Source organism: Aythya ferina (assembly GCF_964211825.1).
Source record: "Aythya ferina genome assembly, chromosome: 3".
NCBI lineage: Eukaryota > Metazoa > Chordata > Aves > Anseriformes > Anatidae > Aythya > Aythya ferina.
In genome coordinates, this window is record NC_140298.1 from 75,609,480 (window position 1) to 75,634,565 (window position 25,086).

A 25,086-nucleotide genomic window follows, 5' to 3' on the forward strand; every position below is an offset into this window, starting at 1 on the left:
CCCTACACAAACCAACTCAAACCTAAATTCAAAGTCAGGTTGCTTGAGTACTTGTACAGTTGATTTTTTGAACATCTCCAAGAATTGAAATGCCACAGTCTCTCTGGGCAACCCCTTCCAGTGTTCAACCAAGATTTTTTTCCTTATATCTAATCAGAATTTTCCATGTTGCAACTTGTATCCATTATCTCACATCTTTTTACTGTGCTCCTCCAAGAAAAATCTTACTCCATCTTTTCTATAACCACCTCTTAGGTACTTAAGACAGCAAATATATTGTCCCATCCTCCTTCCCCCTGGGTTACCCTTCTCTTTTTCACACTGAAAACCCTCCGCTTTTTCAGCATCTCCTCTTACATCATGTGCTCCAACCACCTGACCATCATGATGGAGCTCTACTGCACTCCCTCCAATTTGTTAATGTCTGTCTTGTTCTGGAGAGCCCCAAACTGGATACAATACTTCATCTGCTGTCACAAAAATCAATTCCTTCAGCTTTCTGGCTCAACTCTTTACCAACACAGCCTGGGGTGCTGTTGGCCTTCTCCACTGCAAGGACACATTGCTGACTCATGTCCACCAGGTCTTGGAGTTTAATTTTTAGAAAGCAGCTTCCTATCCAGTCAGCTTCCAACCTGTACTGTTGCATGGGGTTATTCCATTCCAGGTATAGGAGTGAAGATTTATTTTTCTTAAACTTCATGAGGTGTCTGCCAGCCTATTTAGTCTTTCTGAATGGCAACACATCTACTGCTCCTCCCATGAGTTGTCTGCTGTGAACTTGCTATGTGTGCATTCAATCCCATCTTCCAGATTGTAAATGAAGACATAAAACACCAGCCAGTTGACAGAAGACTCAATCTGTTGATCACTACTTTTTGAGTATAGTTTTCCATCGCCCTTGTGGTTGGTCCTCAAATCCAATCCATATCTCTTCAATCTCTAAGGATATTTTGGGAAATCATGTTGAAAGATTTGCTAAAGGCAAGACAGATTACACTGCATCCTCTCATCTATTCCCTCTCCTTTATCTACTGAACCAATCATCTCATCACAGAAGGCAATAAGTCTGGTCAGGTATGGTTTGCTCTTGATAAACGTGTGCTGGCTGTTCCTAGCCATCTCCTCATCATCCGTTTCCTGGAAATGGAACATTTGCTCCATAACCTTCCCAAAGTCTAGAGTAAGGCTGGCCAGGCTATAGTTCTTGCCCCATTTTGAAACTGAACATTGCATTTGTCTCTTTTCAGTCCACAGGGACCTCTTCCAGTCACATCAACTTATATCATAGTGGTTCCATTCTCTGACGAATCAGGTGTCACTAAATGAAGCCCTATGCCAAAGTTGCTCTTACCCCTCTTTGCTTCACAGATCATAATGAATCACAGATCACAGCATATTGTTTTATACTTTCTTTGTATTGGATATGCAATGTGTGAAAACAATGTTCACATATTTAAATTATATTAAAATTTGCTTGCCACAGCAAGAGATGCTGCAGTTTGTTTTCATGATATTTTTTCAAGAACTGCTGACAAAAGGGACATATGCCTTATGCATGCAAAGACACTTATAATTTAGTTATTCTGCAAACAAAATAATCTCATTATTCTATCCACAGTATTAGATTTGCCACACATCAGCAGCAAGAAAATTAGAATTTCCAGGATGCAACTCTCTAGACCATATTAATGTGGAAATCACCGAGTTCCTGTAGTTTTACTATTAGAGTTGGTCTCCCACATACCACTTTTTGTACTAGGTATTTTGTTTTTTGATTGGTGTAATTTCATGTTTCATACTTTTTTTAAAAACAGTGCCGAGACTAACATGCAGAGTTCTGCACAGCAGCAGTTATCTGTAAATCACAGAGCAGAAAAAAACAGTTGGCTGTGTGAGCTTCCGAGTTTTCCCTGGACTGGAAAGAACAGAAGGGAATTGGGAAGGTAGCTTGTTGCCACTTTAGAATTTTCTAGATCTAGGATCTTGATGTTAATATAAAATACAAGAGCTGCAAGATGTTGAAAGTGGACTTTTGCAGCTTGGCCCATCCTTCATTTTGTTTCATGACTTTCATTTCTGTGACTATTTGAACTGTCTCAGCATGTAACAAATCATAGTACTCTCTTCAAACCCAGCCTGTGATATCTGCCACCTCATGTCAGTGATTTACTCAGCTCCCTATTTATTTGACTCTGCAGAGCCACTCTGAAGGGTGAATAACTCAGACAGATACATTATTAATCATTAAAGTTCAAAAGCTTTCAGAATATTAAGAGGACAAGAGGACTGAACGTGTGGAGGGATGGGCTCTTAGGGGCAGATATTCAGAGAGCTGGAAATAAACCAATGCAAATTGTATGCTACAACGTCTTATTACTGCCCTGAAGATCTTTCAAATACAAAGGAACAAGGCTAATGCCAGAGTGGATTAGCAAAGTCTGATTGCATTTGGATCCTACAGAGATTTTTTGTTATAAGGTTATTTATGTTGTTTTGTCCAGCATTTGAATTGAATGAGTGGAAGTAATTTAACTTCTGTTCTCTTCCATCAAATTTTGCCTTCTCTTCTCTTACAGTGCAATCATGGAACACAAAGAGCTTTTGAAAGTTCCCTGGGATTGGCAAATAGGTAAGAAAACACTTTACCTCATTGAAGACCATTGCTGAAGGGAGGTATGGAGACAACGCATCTTTGCGGAAGCAGACGGAAAATTTCATGGAAGCCAATGTTTGTGATATTTCCACTGGTGTCTGCCAAAGGTTGAACCACTTGCCTCATAACCATTCTTAAATAATCTGTCCTCCCAATGTCATATTATGCTTTCCTTGCACCATTAGGTTAAGCACTGAAGAAGTGCTTATGAATGTCATAAGATAATTATTCAGACAGCCGTGAAGTAAAACAATAATAGGGTTCTGTTCTAAGATTCAGTGCAACACTGAGACAAATAAATGAGGTAGTCATGAAGAGCCAAACCTTTTCAATGAATGCCAAAGAAAGAAAATGGAACCTAACAAAAACTATAAAAGTTCTTGCAGTGCGTATTATAGCACCATAAACTCATTTCCAAGGGGAGCATTTCTGTATGCAAATGGTTAATTGCTTTCCAAGTAGTCTTGGTGGAATATAGCAGATGTGTCTTTTAGACAAGTTTAGGTAGCATCAAGCACAATGAAGCTCTTATGGTGTTTTGCTATACAGTGGATCGTATTTTCCTATTTCAGTTTCAAAGCTGAGTTTATGATGTAAGACTCCCTCCTAATTAGTCCAACAAATTATTTGCTTTAAAAGCAAATCAACGTTTAGGAAACGGGAGGCCCTATAATCAGTCCTTTAGTATTTACAACAATAGAAGAAATAAAAGAGTGCTAATAGCTGATACACATAGCGGGGGATTCAAGTTCTGGCAATCCATTGACAATAGCTTGTTACCTAGTCTCATAGCGAATGTCAAAATAACAGCTTAGAAGCGTGCAAAGGCAACTGATTATCTGGGAATCCCCAAGGACTGGAGATACAAGTTACAGGATACACCATTGTTTTCTTTAAACTTCCTTCACCATTTCCTCTTATCACCCTAAAGCTTAATAAAAAGAGTGCATCTTTCACAAAACATTCTATCTAGAAGTCTTGGATATTTGATGGTTGAGCTGTAAAACTAAATGACATCAATTTAACATGTCTATGGAGAAACATGCTCAGCTGCATCCTGTAAGTGTATTGGCCTTCTTTAATCTGTGGTCATTAGCATAACTGCATCAGTGTTTGTTTATACTTCATGATAAGGAGCTCAGGGACATAATTAATCTAGTCCTGATGGAACTAGCAATGGTCATAGTGAATTAATCTACTATACATGTAAATGTCATATATACTTTCATGGGAGTTCTGTTGTAATAATATTAGTGAAATGTGCTGTTAAAATAAAGTCTTACTTGGTCTGTGATGACATTAAAATGTCATCAAAAGTTAGTCAGTAATTACAAAGAGCCCCTGCTCTTCAGCAGAAGAAGATCATCATAGCAAGAGCATCATAGATATGTACTTGTTTTGCTAAAATGATAATTGAAAGTGTGGTGTAGTTAAACACAGATAAAATGGCAACAATAATGTGTAGTTTTTTTGTTCTTCGCTGTCTTCTTACACATCTACTTGGTGTGCTTTCCATTGCTTCAACAGTAATATAAGATTGTCAAGTAGTTATTGACAAATCTATGTCAGGGTGTTCACAGTCTTGTCCTGAATAGTTATCCACTGCGGCAGACTCAAGCCTGCAGTCCAGCAGAGTTAAATCATCAGCCTTCTGAATGGTAGTGATAAAGTCACAGCAGGCAACCTGATAAATAACTCAAGGTGGCCTGTTGCCATCTGCCATAATTGTGTCATTAAGAATGTATGAACTACGTTTCAGCTGATGTAAAATGCAAATGATTTTCAAATATTGAGATCTAAAGCCTATCTGTTATGTCTACCATGTTTAAAACAGACTGTGGCCCTCCTGGTTTTAATTTTGGAAATTCCCCTGGTACGTTGTATCTTCTTTGCAGCTAGTATAAATCAGTGTAGCTCTGTTTAAATCCTTGAAGGTTTAAGTGCTGACAATCTGACCAAAAGGAGAATGATTGTACCATGCTGATTGAGTGGTTTCACTTGAGACCATGACACAGTTGTAGAATGACACATAAAATAATAACAAATAAACAAACATCAATTTTGTTTAAGAGAAAAGCCAGTTTGACTCTCCGAGGAAGTGTCCTTTGTTACAGAGGCTCTGAATGTTTTTGAATAGTTTTTATTCCAGGAAGACAATATACAAAAAATCATAGTGAATATATTTCATGCCAATGAAACAATAACTTTTGGAGTAAAAATGACAGGTCTAAAACATGCAAAATTCTACCAGCGTGCTCAAGCAGCTAAAACAGAAGTTCCCCAGGCATGTTAATTTTGGTGGTACTTTTTAGAGCAGTCCGTGGGAGAAGTTCATGCCCATTAGTGAAAAGATGGCCTGTCTTAAGATGGGTGAGGAGAGACTGAGGGACTGGGGCTTGTTCAGCCTGCAGAATAGAAAGCTTCAAAGAGCTACCCACAAGGAGTTAGCAAAAGGACAGAATCAGGGTCTTCATGTTGGTGCATGGCAGGATGCCATGGAAGGATGGAAGACAATGGGCAGAAATTGAAATATGAAAATCAGACTGAATGAAAGGGAAATCTTTTTCCCTCTGAGAACAGGCAGGCAGTAGGACAAGTTGCCTAGAGAGGTTGTCCAGGCTCCATGCTCAGCAGTTTCAAGATCAGGCTGAGCAAAGCCCTGCACAACTTGGTCTGATCTCACAGGTGAGCCTGGTATGAGCAAGGTTTGAACAAGAGACCTCCAAGCTCTCTTGTAGTCTGAATTGCCCTATAGACCTATGATCCTAAGTGCCCAGTTTAGACATTTATCAGGCATTCACACCTAGCCATGCAAAAGTGGTGACATTAGCCATCAGAGTGAACACTGAAAGAAAAGATGGGATTTCTTTCACCAGCTTAGGTATCTGGAATATGAATATTTGATTTAGTTGAACAGACTCCCTTTATCATCAGCAGAAATAAATAGGCATGACACAAATCATAGTGTGCTAAAGTTGTTGTCTAAAAAAGGTCGGACAACCTGCACTGTAAAATTTCCAAAGCTCCTCATTGAGCACCAAACCTCAGTATATGTCCAGAGTTAGGTGTAATAAATCCCACCCACAATGGTCTTCATACACATCAAGACTTCATTTCAGGACAATATATTGAAGCATACAGTTCTGAATGGTGAGTTTATCAGGCTTTAACACAGACCTGCTCATGAGCAGATCATTTCATAAGAATCTTCTAACTTCCCAGTTTGTTTCCTTCCCATATCTGCTCCAGGCCATGAGTACTGATGACTCAGTGCCTGGTTAGGCACAGGTGCTAGCACCTGGGACTTCAGCACTAGTGGTGATTCCCAAGGCTATTCTGAAAACTGGTCTTCTAGAAACAGTATCTGACAATCATGTGATGTTATTTCCAGCTTGCTTATTGTCACCAGTAGATGCCATCCAGCTGGTGGGTATTACACGTGTTTTAAGACATAAATGAAATGCTGCTCTACAGTCACTTCTGATAGGACAGGTGCAGTTTAAGCAATTTTCCACTGGAACTAGAATACCCTTTGGAAAAGCAATCTGTGAAGTGCATGTAGCTGCCTGTCAAGGAATACGAACACCAAGACAGCACCATAATATAATACTAATAATTAAAAGCATAACCCATCAAAGCACCTGAATGTATCTACTAAATCCAGAATGATTAGAAGGGATTTGATGGGCCAGCTGGTGATTTGCAGACTTTACTTTGAGAATGTTGACTTGGAGTCCAGAATGGCTTTTGTGCCTGGCTTAATTTAAGGCTGGAAGAAAAGCTGACATAAAATGGTGAAATGTCTGCAAACAATTTCTTATTAATAACTGTGCTCCACTTGATGCAGTCATTGGCCTACTGCAGAAGAGTTGAAGAGTTGCATACAATAACTCTTTCAAGCACTGCTTAAGACTGATTCTGTTGCTATCCACATGCAATCTGCACTTTAAAAATTTGCTACCTGTTAATAAAAGTAGTTCTTGCCATGGTTATCCATATTCTGAATATAAAATCAAATCCATTGTCATGTCATAGCAACTGATATATTGATACTTGCATTTCGTGACTGCTATATTTGTTTCAGGTGGATGTACACTTAAGTTCAGATGCTTCTAATGGACTCAAATTATAACTGCTGATGTTATTTGGATGGCTTTTCTAAGTGGATCCACAAACAGACACAAATCATAAGAACTTTGGGTTTTGTTTTGTTTTGTTTTGTTTTTTTCTGCTAATTCCTTTCAGAACTTGGGCAATCAGATTTTCTGCAACTTTTAGTCAATAACAACATGCTCTGAAGAGCTGCTGTGAGTCTAAATATAGGCTTGTGCATATATCAGCTGGGAATTCTGCAGCATACATCAGCCTAAGAATTATCATTTGCATGAGAGCAAATGAGTGAAGTGTTTGCTGTTTTTTTAACTTCATATTGATTTATTTATCTTGGGAATTATCGAGCAATAACTGAAGGAATGAATTCCATCCCAGTAGGTTATTTAGTTTTTAAACTGAAATTTAATGTTTACTGTAATGTATTTTTATTATATTAGTGTCTAACAATCTAATTGCATGAGGCACTTTGTAAACATGTAGCAAGAAATAGTTTCAGCTCCAGAAAGACTTATTAAGGAAGACAGACAAAAAGTGGTAGAAGAATGGAGGTTCAAAACTGTGAAGTGATTTGTCAAGTTTGGGGGCAAAATAGACTACGACCTCTGTCACTTGAGTTCTGTTCTCATGCATTTATCCATCGGCTCATTAACTCCTGTGAAAGTACTTTTGCGCTCATCCTGTGGGCCCATTCCTAGAACACCTTCCAACTCAACTGAACACAGTGGGTGTTGGGGACAATCATCTTTAAAAGACTAGATTTAACATGTCCGAATACATTATTTCATCCAAATTTATGTTGGATGTAAGATATTGGTTAGTAATATAAGATGCTGATTTAAAACAGCACTGCTATTATGGGAACCACAGAGAGGAGACTGCATGTCCACTGCTGTGTAGATACGGTTTTCACTGGTATTCATATGTATTTAGAATGGTGTTTGTGGTCTACATATACATATATATATATATATGCACATCTAAATAATTTGAATCTGTGTTTTCTAAAAAGGAATTCTTAATTCTTTCCTAAAAACGCAGCCTTCTTCCTAAAAACACAAGTCATTTCTGCAGGCTGTGGAAGATCACTCTTTGTTCTTGTTTCTCTTCCACAGGCTTGTTGTATGTCGGCTTTAGTGCCTGTATGTTTGGCCTCTACAGCTTTATGCCAGTGGTCATAAAGAAAACCAGTGCTACTGCTGTCAACCTCTCCTTACTCACAGCTGACCTGTACAGCCTATTCTGTGGATTATTCCTCTTCCACTACAAGGTATGTGGAAATGAGAGATGTGTTTGAGTAATAGCTGTATGCCTGAAGAAGCAGTAGTGCTGAACAATAAAATAAGAGAAGCCTCAAAACTTTGTTAGATTTACATAGTAAAAATGCAGATTTAAAAAAAAATATATAATTAATTTTATACAATGTATAATGTATATGTTGTGTATATATATATAAAAGATATTATTTCATCTTAAAAGATAAATAGCTTATTCAGTCTTGTTATGATTTTTAAGATTTTTATATCTGTCCATAAACGTTTGTATTACTAATTTCCTTTTACTGATCAGAGGGAACTTCTGGCTGCTGTGACCAGGGCAGTATCAGGAAGAGAAGGACTCTTCCAAAAATTCCCCAGAATTGTTTTGACCAGTAACAGGGCCGTTTCATTTCATGCTGGTTCTGAAATTATGTCTCATAACTGTTCATGAATTGCACCTTTCTAGTCAGCCAAACCAATGGCTCACCTGTTAGTGTAAAAAAGTCAAAATGTGTGGCAGATTTGTGTTGAAGTTAAATTTTTATCTCTTAGGTCGTCTAATATTTAAAACATTGAGTTGTACAGGCAAACATTTGGTCTCCAGGAACAAGGAACTGCACTGCATTATTCACAAACATCCCCTCAGTGGCCATCCTATGAAAATGGCATTGGGATGTTGGAGGCAACTGCTTTGTATCATCATTTATTCATATGAGGAAGGTTACTTGATAGCTAAAATGGTGGCCCTGAGAAGTGTTAGGTAAATTAAAGCCTTGCAATACTGATTAGCTAACCAAATCATATCAGATTTTGTGATACTAATGGCACCTGAATGAATCTGAAAGGGACAGAGAAAATTCAAAACCTGAGTCCAAAGCAAAAGTATTTTTCCCCATTGTCTCTTATTTTCTTCAGACAGAAGAATAGCAAGTATAGAAACTGAAATTTAAATATTGCCTTCTGCTTTATAGGTCTGACTCGTGGTAATTTGGTTCTGACCCACACTTCAAAGTATTTCAAAGTATTTCAAATTAGGTATTAGCTGAAAATTATTATTCCATATTAATAATATTATTTGATAGCCACAGCAAATAGGTAGTATTAGTCCACCAAAAAAAAAAAAAAAAAAAAAAAAAAAGTGGTGTTAGTCCAGTGTTTCTAAGAAAAATATTTATATTACACAATAAAAGATAGACCAATTTAATTCTGAAAATAGTGTTGTGTTTTTTGTTTATTTATTTATTTATTTATTTATTTTGGCAAAATCAAACTTATTTAGAGGGTGTAACTCAAAAGGCAGCATGAGTTGGATGGGTTTCTACCTAGCGTTGCTCAAACATGACAAAAAAGGGCAATTTTGCAAACATAAACCTTAAACTTTAGGCACTTGAAGGGCAGAAGGTGAATAAAAGGTTTCAGTTTTTCCCTGTGTCTAATTGTTGTACATTAGAAGAGACAAGAAGATCAAACTTCCAATCTCATTGACACTTTATCTTTGTAGTGTGTGTGCATGTCAGCTCTTGAGCACAGTGGCACATTGGCCTCCCTTTAAAAGCCCCTACTGAAAAAGTGCTCAGGAAGAGAAGGCTCACAGCTGGAAGCTTTTATGGTACAAAGCAAGGTTTCATCATCTGTTCTGATAAAACCCTTGAGTTCCAACTCTGAAGTAGTCAGTGGTCTCCTCTGGCCCTTACTTCTCTGATTAGAAAGCTGTTTGAAAATCTCTTTCTCCCACAGTTCATCTTCTCATGCAGTCTTCCTCAAAACTCTCATCAAACTCTCACTTCAGCCTATTTAATTTTCTGGTTTGTTTGTTGTTGTTTTTCCCTCCACTGCTTTCCTTGATGTTTTAGGACATCACTGCTCCAAGAGTCAGAAACCTTTATATCTCCAGTATAAATTTACTTGTGCCTAGTTTAGATCCACTCATTGTTTGTGCCAAGGGTATCTTTAGCATGAAGAATCCCTTCCTCTCCTTAGCATTTTACTCCATTGGTTCACCAGTAGAGAACAATTGTATCCCTCTCAGCCCCTACTTGCCTAGTCAGAGCAAGGCATCAGCTTTCATTCTTTCCTCCTGGGATGGGCCACCTGCTCCCATGAGCACCTCTGTTTTCCTCTGCACCTTGGGAATTCATCCTTCCTGAGACAGGGCCTTCCACTCTAGAAGCAGCACAGGCCCTTCCAGCACCTCATGCAATGCTCTTGTCCTTCCTTTTCTCCAGGACATGCTACCCCATAAATATTGATACTGTATGTACTTTTTTCATCAATGCTTTTCTGTTGTGATGTGTATGCATCCTGCAATCTGTATAACTCATGTGTGTCTATCCTCTGTTCTTCCCAGCCAAACTGCTGATAAGAGAAGACCTTTGTTAGGACTTTATGGAAAGACCTTTACCTGAAATGTAGTATCAACTTCCAGAGCAGTCTGTCTCTGTTTGTGCCTTTCAAACTCATATTGTAGAAATTTGAAAAGAGAGTCTATATTCAGAGAACATCTAGATTTAAAAGTTTGCTTAATTATCTGGTTACTTCCTTCGCTAATATGTTTTTATCCTTGGTCAGATCACCTCCTTGTTTTCTTTCTCTTTAATATCAGGTATTGTTTAATGTGATGATGTGGAATTGTGAATGTTGCACTCAGTAATGAAGTCTAGTGTGTTAACATTAAATGATCTAAATTTATTCCCCTCCTAAGCCTGTGTACTCTTCCTTGTTTTCTAGCTTCAGAAAAGCTGTTTAATTCCCAGCCCAGCTGTAGGCCTCCTTCAGATGCACAGCTCCTTTTGCTTATTGCTGCACTGACCGATGGGCAAAGCCCCACTTCACTGGGAAGCAAATGGTTTTATACTGAATTAGGATCAACTGAGTGGTTTAGTGCCCCTTGCAGAATATAATTTTATGAGGCTTTCAAGAAACAGTTACAGTTTTTTCTCTGTGCTGCCACTTTTATTACGAGACAAGTTTATTGCACCTATAGCAGTAAATCTATGAAAAATCCATGGAAAACGTCGGAAATTAGTTTAACTGGGCTATAGAGCCTCTGAAACCAAACTGAGGAGAAGATTACATTTGAAGTGTTTTGATTAGTTAGCATTTCATTTTTTTATTATACAGGCTTGTAACATCATGACATACAGGACAGCAAGTTTATAAACAGCTGCATTTATATTCTTTATCTTGTTTGCCAGTATCTTTGTAGTGCATTAAACAGTTCCCCAGCCTGTGGAAGCTAGAAATACAGCATGTTAACTTGACACAGCTCTGGTAATGTGCTCGTAATTCAACATGCTAATTGTCCAAGTTATTGTATCAAAGCATAATGATTTATGACTTTCAGCTTAAGATAGATACTGACTAGGTTGTACTGATTCATTCTTAAGATTATTTGCATTCCCCAAATAAAAACTCACTTTTTAGTTCTCCAGTGGATGGAGAAAGGCATCTAGCCTGTTTGGTGGCTGAATATTGGCCATTGCAATAGCATTTAAGCATAAAGTTCCATATCCTTTTCTTAATTCTCATCATATTTAGATATTTTTTTGCAGATTTGATGGTCAAAACTTCTTTAGATATCTGTTCTTATATCACCTTTTTCTTAAGCACAACTAAATGATTTCCTGCTTTGAAAAACAAAGGCTATCAGAGCCCTAAAGTGATCTTTTTAAAATAATTATTATTATTATTATTATTTTATCCTATGCCATCATAGCATTCATCTTGCCCTGTCAGAGGCTGCAATAGTATAGTGCACCGACCTCTATATTATTCCCACACTCTAGAGGTTCTGGGAAATTCAGGGCCAACTCTCCAGTTGTAAGGGGTTGGATCTTTAGTATAACTTTTGTTATTTTTTTTCGCTTGGGAAGTATTCATTTTTATGTTTTATTCTCAGCCTTAGCTTTATTTTAAAGTGAGTTTTTAAAGTTCATACTTTTCATTTGCAAGCCATATGTTGGGCTGTAGTCATTCTAAGCAAATTGCATTCTCACTAAATAATCTAAGCAGCTTATTTTATGTTTTCCACCAGCTAGAGCATGCATACTGATTATGCTCTGCACCAGCAGGTCTAGTCACACTACATTATATCATTAACTAGCAAGCCAAGCACCATCAATTATATTCTGCCTTGGCAAAATCATTCATTATTTTATCCAAGATTTAGCTATAAAAAAATCAGAATTTCTGCATATAGTAACAAATTCCAAATGAAGAAAATGCATATATTTCATAATAAATCAATGAAGTCATATATCTTGATTTAGAATCATGGCAAGTAACATTGTGAAAGGATTTGGCTGCACAAATAAACATGATACCCAAACACTTTCATCACTAGAAAACTGAAGTGGTGCCAGTTGAAACCTCACTTACTGATACTTCTAGAAATGGCTTTATTCTGACAGCAGAGTCCCTCCAATGGAAGGGAGCAGATGACAACCTCCTCATTACATCTAGAAACAAGCTATAAAGGAGAGTGGTTTTTAATATAATGGAGAAGAGCAGGTACAAGTAGTGCACTAGTTTCCAATTTCATTTTTGCCAGTGTGGATCCTTAAGCAATGACCATGAATTGTGGCTTTACATAGACTTCACTAAGATGAGAATTCGGCCCTTACTGGAAATAAGGAAGTACTAAGAGCTTCCTTTAAAATCATGTACTCTACTATCCTGATCCAAGAGTGCTGAAGCCAGTATGAGGTTTTCTGCTGACTTCAGTGGGCTTTAATTCACTTTCCTAAATAAGGAAAGTCTGCCCCTCAAAGAATAATCTTAAAAATGCTTCACAGCTTAATGGTTGTGGAGATAAAAACCATGCCTTGTTGTGACTCCATATGCTCCATTTCAATGTACAAACAGTTTGAAAGAAGCAAATAGTCAACTACACAGTTTAAAGAATCATTTTGTCTTTGCCTCCTAAAGAAAAATTCTTAAGGACATTACAGTGCTTTCAGACAGTCATGATTTTATTATGCTGTCAGTGGTTTGGGAGCAGGAGGTAGACTTGGTTTGGTTTGGGGGGATGATTTTTTGTTTATTACTTTTATTTTTACTTGGTGGTTTTACTTTCACCATAAACATCTATGGGATTTTTCCAAATCATCTGACCAAGCTCAGCAAATACTTCAAATGATGTGCTCAGTCTTTTTTAACTCATCTGCAAGTATAAGCTGAGGTCAGTAAAAGCCTTTTCTTTGCTTGCACTTGTTAGTGGATTGATACCTGCAAATTTTAAACTTTGACAGTGGTGCGGTCAGTGGTGCATCATTATTTCAAACAGAGCAGGTAGTGGAGGCTAAACAACTGGCTTTTACAGTATTACTTTCTCAGCCATATACTTCTGGATATTTTCCCCAATTAAATCAGGTATGCCATCTGCATGATCCATAAATTCTCTGTTTAAATGGAATTTAATCTCATAGGGCCTTTATAATGGTGAAGGCTTCTGAGCCTTTAATAATAATGAAAATAAATCACATTGCCAAATAATTGTTTGTGCCATTGGTGATGTGCAGAATCTTAAGTGTAGGTTTTCCTTTGACATTTCTTATATGGGGGACTCACTCGCAACAACTCGGTTCCCATGAAGCTATGCGGTGTGGATGCCTTTCATCTAAGTGACATTTTAAAAGCTGCTTCTTCACCTGTTCTTAAATTTACTAACTTCTTTGTTTGAATTTCCTCCTACAAATTATAACCAATTACGAAGTAGTTCTGAGAGAAGTTAGGCATCTTTATTCAAAAAGCTACCTTGAGGTCGAAGGGTGTTAGGTGTGTTTTTAGTCACACTTGCATGTATACACGATATAAAGGGCCACATCCGCTTACCCTTTGTCTGAGTGTGCAGGATGCTATACAATAAAAAACTCTGAAGTAAAATGACACAAGGGAGTAGAAGCTAGGAAAGGAAATTACTGCTGCCAAGATACTGCATGGTCTGACAGTAGATGTTTAACAGCATAGCACTGTTACGGCAGTTTTCTGAAAATACTGCATTGTTAGAGAGTGTTTCTTTCCTTCACAGTGTCACCTTGCAATAGATTCAATAGTTGCAAACCAGGAACAGTGAAATATAGATACTAACTCATTTGGACCCATCAAAAAAGAGAGTAAAAGAAAGTGGCATTTGTATTGCAGAAGGTGTGATGGAGGCTTCAATTTCAAGAATATTTTTTCAGGCATTGTTAGCTCATTATGAATGTCACAGTATGCAGGTTGTCTTTCAGGGTTTTTAGCTTGGGATTTGTTTATTATTATTATTATTATTATTATTATTATTATTATTATTATTATTTTATTTATTTATTAATTTATTTATTGTTCTTTTGTAAAATGTCTGCCCACAACAGAACCAATTAGGAGTTTTCCAGCAAAATTAATTCCTCTTAGAAATACCTAATTATCAAAACAGAAATGTTAAATGAAAAAAATATTTTCAGTATGAAGCACGGTGTAGCATTTCTTAGACCCTGAGTGCTGTTTTGCCTGCTCATCTAATAGACTGCAGCAAAGCATATTTTCCAAACTTTTTGACCAGGTGTTCTGGGGCTGGAAGATCTCAGTCATGAGAAAGCATGAGTTACACAACTCATCACTTCTGGAAGCCAGAGAACTAATCTCAGTTCTGCATTAGGCAGCCTAAAACCCCAAGGAAGAGCCTTTAGGGCTTCCAGGGTTCTGCAGTGAAGCTTCTTCATAACAGATGCAGTCATCAGTTGCCTGTCTCCAGCAAGCACACTTTGTTTCAGAAAAAACAGCATTTGGTGTCTTGAAAGAGCTTCAGTGTTTACTTCTCATCTCAGTTTAGTTTAGGTTTTTATTAGGGTTTTTTTTTGTTGTTTTTTCCTTTGATTACAGAACAAAGATTTGGTTTCCTAGCCAGAACTAGGAAATTACAGCAAAAATTACTAGGAATTACAGCAAAATAATGGCAAGGATCTGATCTTCCTACCCATGCCTGGGTTCTTATTCTCTTGACTTTATAATTTAGTTGTTTTAATATTCTTAGTGAATGCCTGGATAACAGGGCCTACTGACAACAGCACTGTTCTGCGCCTCGCTGCTCCACACCTGGTTGTCAACTTGCTGAATGGTTTTTGCTTTTTTGTGTCAATGATTAAATGATCATAATGCTTCTTTTCTTCTCCAATTTTCTCTCCCTCCCCTTTTATTGTGTAACATTTGAATCAAGTCTTTTTATATCTCAGCATCACGAGTCCCTACATAGCTCAAGTATTAAAATGTTAGAAGATTTGTTTGCAGTTTCAAAAGAGCTTTTCAATTCAACACATTCATACTTTTTCTTAATACCTGCACAAAGTAAATACAGAAGTAAATTTTCTATGTATAAAAGGAGTCTGAGGCCAGTTGAAACTCATGTAATCACTAAATAGAACATATCTCAGAATGAAGAAGGAAGTAGTTTCAACTGACGATCCAACCAGTCAGGGAGAAAAAGCACTGCTACGTGACTTAGTTCTGCCTTTAATTAGATTGGATAGTGAAGTACCTAATGGATATTGACTACTCAAAAGAATACTTGGAATGAAAACAGAATTTAAATGTTAAGTGTAGAAAACAAATGTATAAAATCAGCCTGTCCACAGACAGTCCCCAGAGAAAGAAAAGAGCCAGTATATTTGCCTTGGCAAATCTACTGAAATTGATGGTCAGGCTTGCTTGCAATGAACTGCTTAAGTGCTTTGACCTATAAGGCACTGGGAAAGTGGTTTACTTACCTTATAGTGTGAAGTTGTTGTTTTTCAAATGAAAAACATGTCCTAGCATAGAAACTATTAGTTTCCTCAATTTTTTTTTAAATGCAAAATGAAGAGGAACCACAGGATTATAAATTTCCAACACTGACGTTTCTCTCTACAGTCTTATGCTTAGGGTTGGCATTATTTTCAGTTATTATTATAAAATAGTCCTTTTTAAGTGTCTTGAACAAGAACTCCAAGAATTGTCTTTAGAGAGTAAGTTGAGCATGGATAAATAAACAGAAATATACTTCGACTGCTCGAAGAAGGCAATTCACATCACTATCATGGGACTTGAATTTTCAACACCTTGCAGAGTAAATACTAAGAATAAATACTGAAGCCCCTCAAGTCCTCACTGTTTTGTTGGCAGGGCTAGGAAAGGAGGAGCAGCATTTAGGGAACTAGTGAAAAATGGTTAGAACTGCGGTCTGTGTGCAATTTAGGTGCTGTTCCATTTTGTATATAATCTGAAGTCACAGCTGTCTGCAATCAGAAGAGGCAGTCCCACCAGACTTTTCTGTCCCCACCTTTGCTCCCAGGCTGAACAACACTCCAGACACATGAGCACTATAGTGGCTGAAGAGAAGCAGCAGAATTATACTGGTAGGACATGCAAAAATATCTTTAGCAGTAAAGCCTCCATCCATCAATCATTTTCATTTCAAATTAATAACTGGATATTGCCTTAAAGAAATGCAAGTAGCAAAGTACCATAATAATGGTCTTTGAACATTTGGAGCCAAATAACAGTTACCTCAAATTACTTGGAATTAGTTTGGGTTTTCAATATAAAGGAAAAGTTGTTCAGAGATCTCTTAAATATACCACATATTACGTTATGAGGATTAATTCTCACATCCTAAGGGAAATAAATAGTGTTTTGGAAAAAGTAGTGATGTGTCAAGTGGAAAGTAAAGGTGAAGTGCTCTTAATTTCTACTGAATATGATAGTGCAGACATATTAGCAGAATTCCTCCTGTTATTGAAAATAGTTAACTTTTGCATGGTAAAGCTTTAACAAAACCATATGGGTTTTGAAGGTGCTGGCAAACATGGGGGCTGAAAAAGAAAATTTGGGGATAGTGGAGTAATAAAAATCCATAAAAACAGAAAACAAGAAAAGGGTCTGGATGAACTGCAGAAAGCAAAAAAAAAAATATTGTAACAAAAACACTTGTATCAAACACTGTCATGGTTTTGGTTGGGATAGAGTATGTTTTTTTCCTAGAGGCTTGTATGATGCTGTGCTTTGGATTTTTGATGAAAATAGCAGTGATACCAGAGGGATATTCCAGTTGCTGCAGAGCAGTGCTTGTACAGAGCCAAGGCCTCTCCCGCTCCTGGTACTGCCTGGCCAGCGAGGAGGCTGGGGGTGCCCCAGGAGCTGGGAGGGGACACGGCCAGGACAGCTGGCCCAGGCTGCCCAAAGGGATATCCCACACCGTGTGGCACCGTGCTCAGTGACAGCAGCTGAGGAGGCAGGGGGAACACAAGGAGGAGGCAGAGGGGATGTTGGGGTGATGGCATTTGTCTTCCCGAGGAGCTGTGCCACGGGGCGAGCCCTGCTGTCCTTGAGGTGGCTGAGTCCCTGCCTGCCGATAGGAAGCAGCAAATGGATTCCTTGTTCTGCTGTGCTTGTGCACGGCTTTTGCTTTGCCTAGTGAACTGTCTTTGTCTCAACCCATGGGTTCTGGGTCTTTTACCTTTCTGATTCTCTCCCCTCTCCCACCTGGGGGGAGTGAGCGAGCAGTTGTGTGATGCTGATCTGCCTGCTGGGGTTAAACCACAACAACCACATATGCATCCTCTAACCTTTTCTTTTTAATACTGCCTTTACTTTATTATAATAAAAAATGCAGAGAGAAAAAGATAATGAAGACATCCTATTAAATGAGATGGATCTTACCAACAACATACCATTTCTAAATGAAAGCTCAATGAATATGAAAGCAAAGCCCAAGAGGGTTAGGTTCATAATTATTTGTGAAAAAGAAATCAAATTAAATGAGAACCTCAGCATTTCCCAAGTCATGCACACTTTTGAAGACAACTACAATGAAAATATTGAGTTACATACCTCAGCAATCATTTGCAGCCCAAAGGAGAAAGCCAAGAAAGGTCATGAATCGGTAAAGCAGCAGCAGCATTCAAAAGCTTAAATATGGTTCAGTTACCAAAAATCTAAAAAGATTTTCAAATTGTGATTCTGCAAATTGAATATTATTTTCACCTTACTACATGAAAACAGAGTCTGGAAGTTAGCCAAAGACAGAGATTGAAGGAATCAATTTGAAAGTGAATGGTAAGAGTTAAATGCAATACCTGTATTATAAACTTGGAGATTTTGTATGGAAATGAGTAATTCCTTGTTTCCAAAAGTTACTAGGAAACAAGGTAGAAATATTTAGGAAGTGTGTTAAAAATGATGCCTGGGCATCTACATTGTCCATGTGCTACTGGGAAGCAAAACGCGTGAAATCGTCGAATGAATGAGTTCATCTAGGAATAGCTACATAGAAGAACTTGCAAGATTCAGTAACCCAGGCCAGGGACATGGAAGAGACTTGCTTGAGTCTGAAGTAACTCCTGACAATGTATCAAGAACTTTTATTTGGTTTAGGAGAAGAAAACCTGATGTTTTAATTATCTGGATTAAAGTGCTTGGTCCAGTTGTGCCTCCTGCCAGCTGAATCAGTGAACGCTGCAGATAGTTTTAAAGTCTCAAAAAGACCTTGTGTTTCCTAAAATAAAATCAAGGAACTGGGCCAACAGGCAGACATAATATCAGTCAGAAGACATCGCTTATATATGTTTTCAATCTAAGCAGTAGGGTATTTTAGTCACTGTTAGAAAGTCTTCAAAAAATCATCTTCTTTTTGACTAAACTCCCAATTTCCACTAAACTGGAAGCTTTCAAACCCATGGCTGAGGTTACATGTTTGTCAGCAGCAGTGCCACTAAGCAACTAAACTTATCTTGATGTACTGGAGTTCATTTCCAAAGTTATTCCTACCACCTGCTCATGTTAAATTCAGCAAACAAGATTATCACAGAATCACAGAATTTCTAGGTTGGAAGAGACCTCAAGATCATCGAGTCCAACCTCTGACCTAACACTAGCAGTCCCCACTAAACAATATCTGCTTTTCCAGGTCATTAAAAGGCCCATAAATATTCCTTCAAAAACCTCAGTCTGAAGGAGATTTGAAATAGCTTTTCTGCCTTTGACTTGATGTGGATTTTGATCTTAAGTGCAATTGGAGAACTTGTAGGGGTGAGCTTGAGATGTAACTAGACAAAAATCCCTTTAACAAGGTTAGAAATAGAGAGAAAATAAGGAAAACAGCATAATCACAGAATAAAACTGATGATGTACAAGTAAAAAGGAAAAAGAGTTAAATTATAATTGCTATAAAAGATAAACCAAATTTTCCAATGAAGAAGAAAGTTAAATAACAGCAAAAAGTTCTTTTTGTCTATGAAGAGAAGTAGTTTCACCCCACAGAGAAAGCAGAGGCCAAAATTAAGCCACCTTTTGTTTGTCACCGAAATGGGTACCTTCTGCCACATTCAATAAGGATGAGGGTTAAATACAAAGAAAATGCACAAGAATTAATAGAGATGGGAATTAATACATTGGAAGCAGAAAGAGAACACAATAATTTGAATGCTTTCAAGTTTGTGAATATAGATAGTTGGAAGAATAGTATATGAAGTGGGCAATAAAATAAAAACAGAAGTAGACACAAGGGAGGAATAATTAGGGACATGGAGATAAATGGAAAATTGGATAAAACGCAGCCAGGTTCACAAAAGATAAATCATGCCACTCTAAATCTGATATCTGTCTGATAATTTAACAGATTTTTCTGGGCAAAAGACAAATGGCACATCTAATCTCTGAGACCTTTGTATGGTACAGTATATAAAATTATTAATTAAACTGAAGTACAGGATTAGCACTATGAAGACTGTAAAACGGGTAAGACATGCTTATGAGGATAAAGGACAAGCCGTGTGCCAGGAGAAACAGTCTGCTAAAAGGAGCTTACTAATGGAGTTTCCAAAGAGTTGGTCTTACGTAGTGACTGTAGTAATAGCTTTGGCACCTTCAGTGGGAAGGAGGATTGAAATACCACACAAGAATTGAATGACATTGAGGAATGCTATGAAGCATGAACTTCAAGGTAATGTCAGTGGCAACAGATGGGAGAAGTTTGAATGCATTTGTGGTGTAGTTGTTTCCAAATGGGTCAGTCCAGGTATTTCCAATAATGATAGGGAAATGCTAATGCCATAGGACAGCACAACTTACTAGGACAGCACTTTGCTAGCTGTAGCTATGAAGGTTTTTGGTCAGCCCAAGACCTAAAGAGGTCTTTCTCTTGTATTCTCCAAAGCCTTGACAGAATAAGCATGCATCCTCTAAAAACATACTGGCTGGCTATAAAAATCCTAAAAAAATGTTTGTCATATGTAGCATAGCTTTGATTTCTGACAAACTGAAATAGGACATATTCAACGTATACAAATTAATCTATAAATACACAGAGGAAGAAGGAAAATTATTTAAGCTAAAGACCAATTCCAACATAAGAACATATGGATAGAAACTGAGCAGGTATAAATGTGGAATAGAAATTAGAGAGGGATTTTTGGCTATAGCAGCAGGGAGGTTCAAGAACAAACTTCAGATAAATTAGGAGGACAGGACAAAAGCCCTAATAATGCTTACAGGAGGACAGGGCATATTGGCCAGATAGAATATATGACCTAGTGGCACATGGCCATGGGGGATTGGCTTTTGGATGGCTTATTGGATGGCTTAGGACACACTTTCCATGCTGATTCTCTGGTATGCCTGTCTGGTGAGTTGACTCAGCTGAGAGCTTTTGGAGCTCCTGAAGTTTTGTCTCACACTGCCTGCAGCAAACACAGCAGACTACGCAGCACCCTGATGAGAAATAGCAGTATCACACTCTCTCCAGACAGCCTTCGTAGTTACTCGTGTTAAAGGTAATCACAGCTGCATATATCTTGTGTCTCAGGGCAGGAATGCTCCCTGCTTGTATGGCTGAGATAAAAGAATGCCATTCTGGGAGAGCGTGACTACATGAATATATGGATAGATTCAGCAGAAAAAAATATAAACAAAGGATACAAGGTGAATAAATTATTGTAACCTCTGTATCGAACACAATTAGCCTCATATACATTTATACAGAATCAAGTACAGCAGACAGCTGCTACTTTATTAAATATTTACACACAAAAATGAAAAGACGTGGCAACTGATGGCTGATAAAACAAATCTTTCAAATATTGAAAGGTAATAGTGGGGATGGCGAATTACTTTTATTTTTGTAAGTATTTCTGTTGTGCTTCTTTTAATATTAAGATGACTTTAAAGGATAACTGCTTTACCACTGATTTTCTGCATAGACTGATTAAATTTGTCATGGTCTGATGGTCTACTGTGCATATGGAATGAACACAGTAACCCCATCCCTACATGGACTTGCTTATTCTTATACGAGTGGGCTCCTCCCCCTCCCAGCTTATCTTAAACTATTCTTGCCAAGTGATTGATATAAAATAACCAGAAATGAAGCCTCTCTATACCACAGTAAATATGCTGACAGGAAATTAGAGCACTGTAATATAAGTGTTTTTACTTCACATTAAAATGTCTTTCCTATACAGATAAGAAGGGATTAAAACATTGCAGGACTCATTCTACCTTGCACTTTTTAATTAGACAGACTGCTGGTATTGCAGGGGTATTGAACACAGGCTTATTTTTTCTCCACATCTAATAGTGAAGGCAACAAAGGGAAGCGGAAGAGAAAGTAGCATTCCTGTATCTCCCAGCATCCAGGAAAGCAAGAAAAGACATTTCAGGCAAATATTTTGCCCTAACAGGCATGTATTTAGGAAGGACATTCTACTATAATTTTTTTCTAATTATGCCATTTGAGAAGCGTGAAATCATGCAGATTTGTGCAAAACAAGCATTTGCTTTACAGCTGCTGGCATCAACCTCTGAGGTTTTTTTGTAAATATGATCAGTTCTGACCATGTGTTTGTTTTATTCCACAAATGAATTCCAGGAAAACTATGAAGTTTCACAAATTTTACTGGACTTTATGATGATAGTTTTCTGGTAATCCTCTCCCCATTTTTCTCCTGTATAGACACCTTCAGCTTTCAAAGAACTGATCAGGGCTAAGGTCAAACTGGGATGCCAAGCATAGGTCAGAGGGAGGCATGAGGCTGGCCATGGTCACAGTGGCAATGACTGAGGGGAAGAGCTTCTCCCCAGCTCTGAAGGAGGGGGCCAGGCCTCTGCTGAGGCCTCTCATGGCCAGACACATGCACCATGGCTGAGCTGGCCCTGAGCAAAGACAGAGAAATCCCCAGGTGGAGGGAATGCACCCACAGCCCTGACAATCTGTATACAGAGAAGAAAGAATTAACACAACATTAAGGAAATATTTCCATTTCATCTGACTTAAAGCAAACTGAGGATGCAAGCAGGCAGGAGGAAGAGAAGAGTACGGCCTTTCTTCATCCTTGAAATGGCAGGGGCCAGTCTTCCTTTGGCTTCTTTGTTTCAACCAAATAGCAATGAGTCTGATGTCAGGTTTGTGCTGTTGTTGTAGTGAACCCAATGCCTTTTGCTTTGGATTATGGCTGGAATGAGCAACAGTGATGGGTAGAGGCATGCCCTGCAACTCAAACCTCCTTCACCCAATGAAAAACTTCTCATTAGACTGCCAATGGGCAGAAAATAAAATAAAATAAAAAATATGTGCAGAAACTAGCTATAAATTTCATTTTGCATGAGTTCAGAAGGTAAGATTGGGCCTTAAGTCATTACTTAAGACTATATCCTCACAGTTTGCCTTGGAAATAGCCAGAGTTCATTAAAGTGTGACAATGATTTAATCTTGCTGCTAGTGGACAGACTCACAGTCCAGTAGTTGGCATCATTACTGAAGCTAGCCAGCACCCCTTGTTACCTTTCTCAGCAGGGTAACCAACATTTCTGCTTAGGCATTCAGACTTCTGTAGTTGGAGAGCTGAAAAGACATGCTAAACCTGGGATCAGTAATCAGCCAAAGACAGAGAGCAGTGACAGGCTGAACCAGCAGAGTTTACCCTGCTCTTTATCAGGATAAACTTTATCAGGGTAAACTCTGAATCCCAAAGAGAGCATCCTTTCCTTCCCATTAGGAGTAAACAGAAACATCTCCCTTCCAGGATGGAGCAAAAAGAGTCAGCCACAGTTTGAGTCACAGTCCCGGCCTATGACCAACTTGGCCAGATCTTTGTGGGGCTGAGCTAAGGCAGTCATCAGAGAGAGCTATGAGCTATAACTAGGATGCTGCCTCCCATTCCTATTAATAATAAGTAATATATCTTTAATATCCAGCTATGCAAGTGGAAGGACTGTGTGGCTTCATAGCCCTCTGAGCATTCATCCTTCCTGGTACTCCTACTGACCGGAAAGTACGTGCATCCCGCAGTGCAACTGCTGCACTTGGCCATGATGAACTTCATTTGCTATATTTGAGGTGAAAATAGAGAACTGTGTGAAAAGAAGCTCAGTCTCTCAATCGATTCATCAAGCCAAGTGAAAATGTCTGTTTGTTATATAAAAGATAATGAGAGAAATTTGGTTTTAGCTCCCTTAGCTCAGCCCGCTCAGGTAGTCATGTGTGAAATTACCCGAGGGAAAAGACATAAGCCGGTGTGGGAACCCTCATTGGCCTTGACTTTGATTGGCTGTGCAGCATACATTACAAGCTGAATTGGTTTGGAAAACAGAAAAGTTCATCAGGCTGCACAGACCCACTGCTTGGAATAAAACATTGATGGGAACTACCAGTCTGGAGAGCATGGAGAATGTCAACAGGAATATGGGACTAACTGAATTCCCCCAATATGGAAATTTTTGTTCCTCTTCATCAGCACGGTTCTTAGGAGATAGCGTCTTAAGAAGGTTTAAAATTAGAATTCATAGGCCTGATTTCTTTTTTTTTTTTTTTTCACTTTTGTCAAAATGAGGAGAATTTGTAGCCAAGATAAGGGAAAAGGTAGTTATTTCATTTCATGGTTTATCAGTTGAAACTAGGTAATTCTAGGTTTTCAGTTAGTCATATAACAAAAAAAAAAAAATCCTTTCTAAGACTTACAAAGCACAGCTAGGTTGCCATAGTTAGGAGCTGGGAGTCGTGTTACCTGCCAAGAGATTCAGACTATGCTGCTGTTGTGAAATACAAATGGAATTGGAGTGCCACAGCTGAAAAATCTGCTCTCACAGACTATTTCCAGTTCAATGGACCAAGTGAAGGAGAATTTGCATTTTCATAACCATTTGTAATAACGGTCATGATCATTACCATGATAGCTTAGTGAAAAACCAAAATTAGCAAATCATTGAGTTCCTTTGTCAGCGTAGGCTTTTCTGCAGACTCACATCTGTCTGTTTTTGTTGCTGTAGATGTTGTTTTGCCCTCGTGCCAGTGGTAACGTGGATGTGGACATCTGTGACAGTCAGAAATACTAGCCTGCAAATTCCCTGTGCAGAAGGCAGTCAGTGCAACAACTCCTAGTTGTTGTACAAGGATTCTGATATGCCCTTTCTTCCTGTTTTCCTTCCTAAATTCACGGTCTGTATAATGAAGAATAACATGCTCTCCTGAACTAGACTGGAATTTGCTGTTTTCTGAACAGTTTTTCTTTCTTTGTATTTTCCTCTACCGTCATTGTTTTATCACTATTCAAGATGATGCTCAGGTGCGCTGTTTGCTCCCCATCAAGAAGTTTCTTTTGCACCTATTTTTTCAACTGGGTTACTTTAAAGTACAATAAATTCAAGTGGAAATACTAGTAGTGTTCTAATCATAAAGGTTTACAGGTCTATAGAAGACACGTTTTGCACAGATGGATAATTAAAAGTAGGAAATAGGAAAAAGGGGTGGGGGTGGGGCTAAATTTAGAGAGATTTAATAGCTCATTCTGGATTTTAAAAGAAAAATAAGTTTTCAGATACCTTTATATTTTTCTTATTTTAGAAATTTTGTGATGCTTAACTTATTCCCCAAATGGCCAATTTTGAATCGCTTGGAACAAAAATACTATGTGTAAATTAAGTTTCAAATAATCTTTATAAAATCCATTCACAATTGCATCTAGCATTGTAGTTATATATATGTGTATTTTAAATCACTGCAGAAATGTTTGGGTTTTGTTCTTTCCTAATGTAAGTGAATTTGTGCATGGATAACAG

General features: G+C 38.0%; 1 protein-coding gene across 3 annotated transcripts in view; it reads left to right on the forward strand.

Annotated features, from left to right (window-relative positions):
• The window catches only part of SLC35F1 (solute carrier family 35 member F1), a 248,474-nt gene that overhangs the window by 214,410 nt on the left and 8,978 nt on the right, over positions 1 to 25,086 (forward strand). For 2 of the 3 annotated variants that reach the window (XM_084512332.1, XM_084512331.1), the window contains 2 exons: positions 2,580 to 2,632; positions 7,882 to 8,036. In XM_084512332.1, coding sequence (XP_084368458.1) covers positions 2,580 to 2,632; positions 7,882 to 8,036 — 208 coding nt within the window. Of the gene's footprint in view, positions 1 to 2,579; positions 2,633 to 7,881; positions 8,037 to 8,610; positions 8,896 to 25,086 lie in introns of those variants that run through there. The other variant, XM_084512333.1, reaches the window with a different exon arrangement.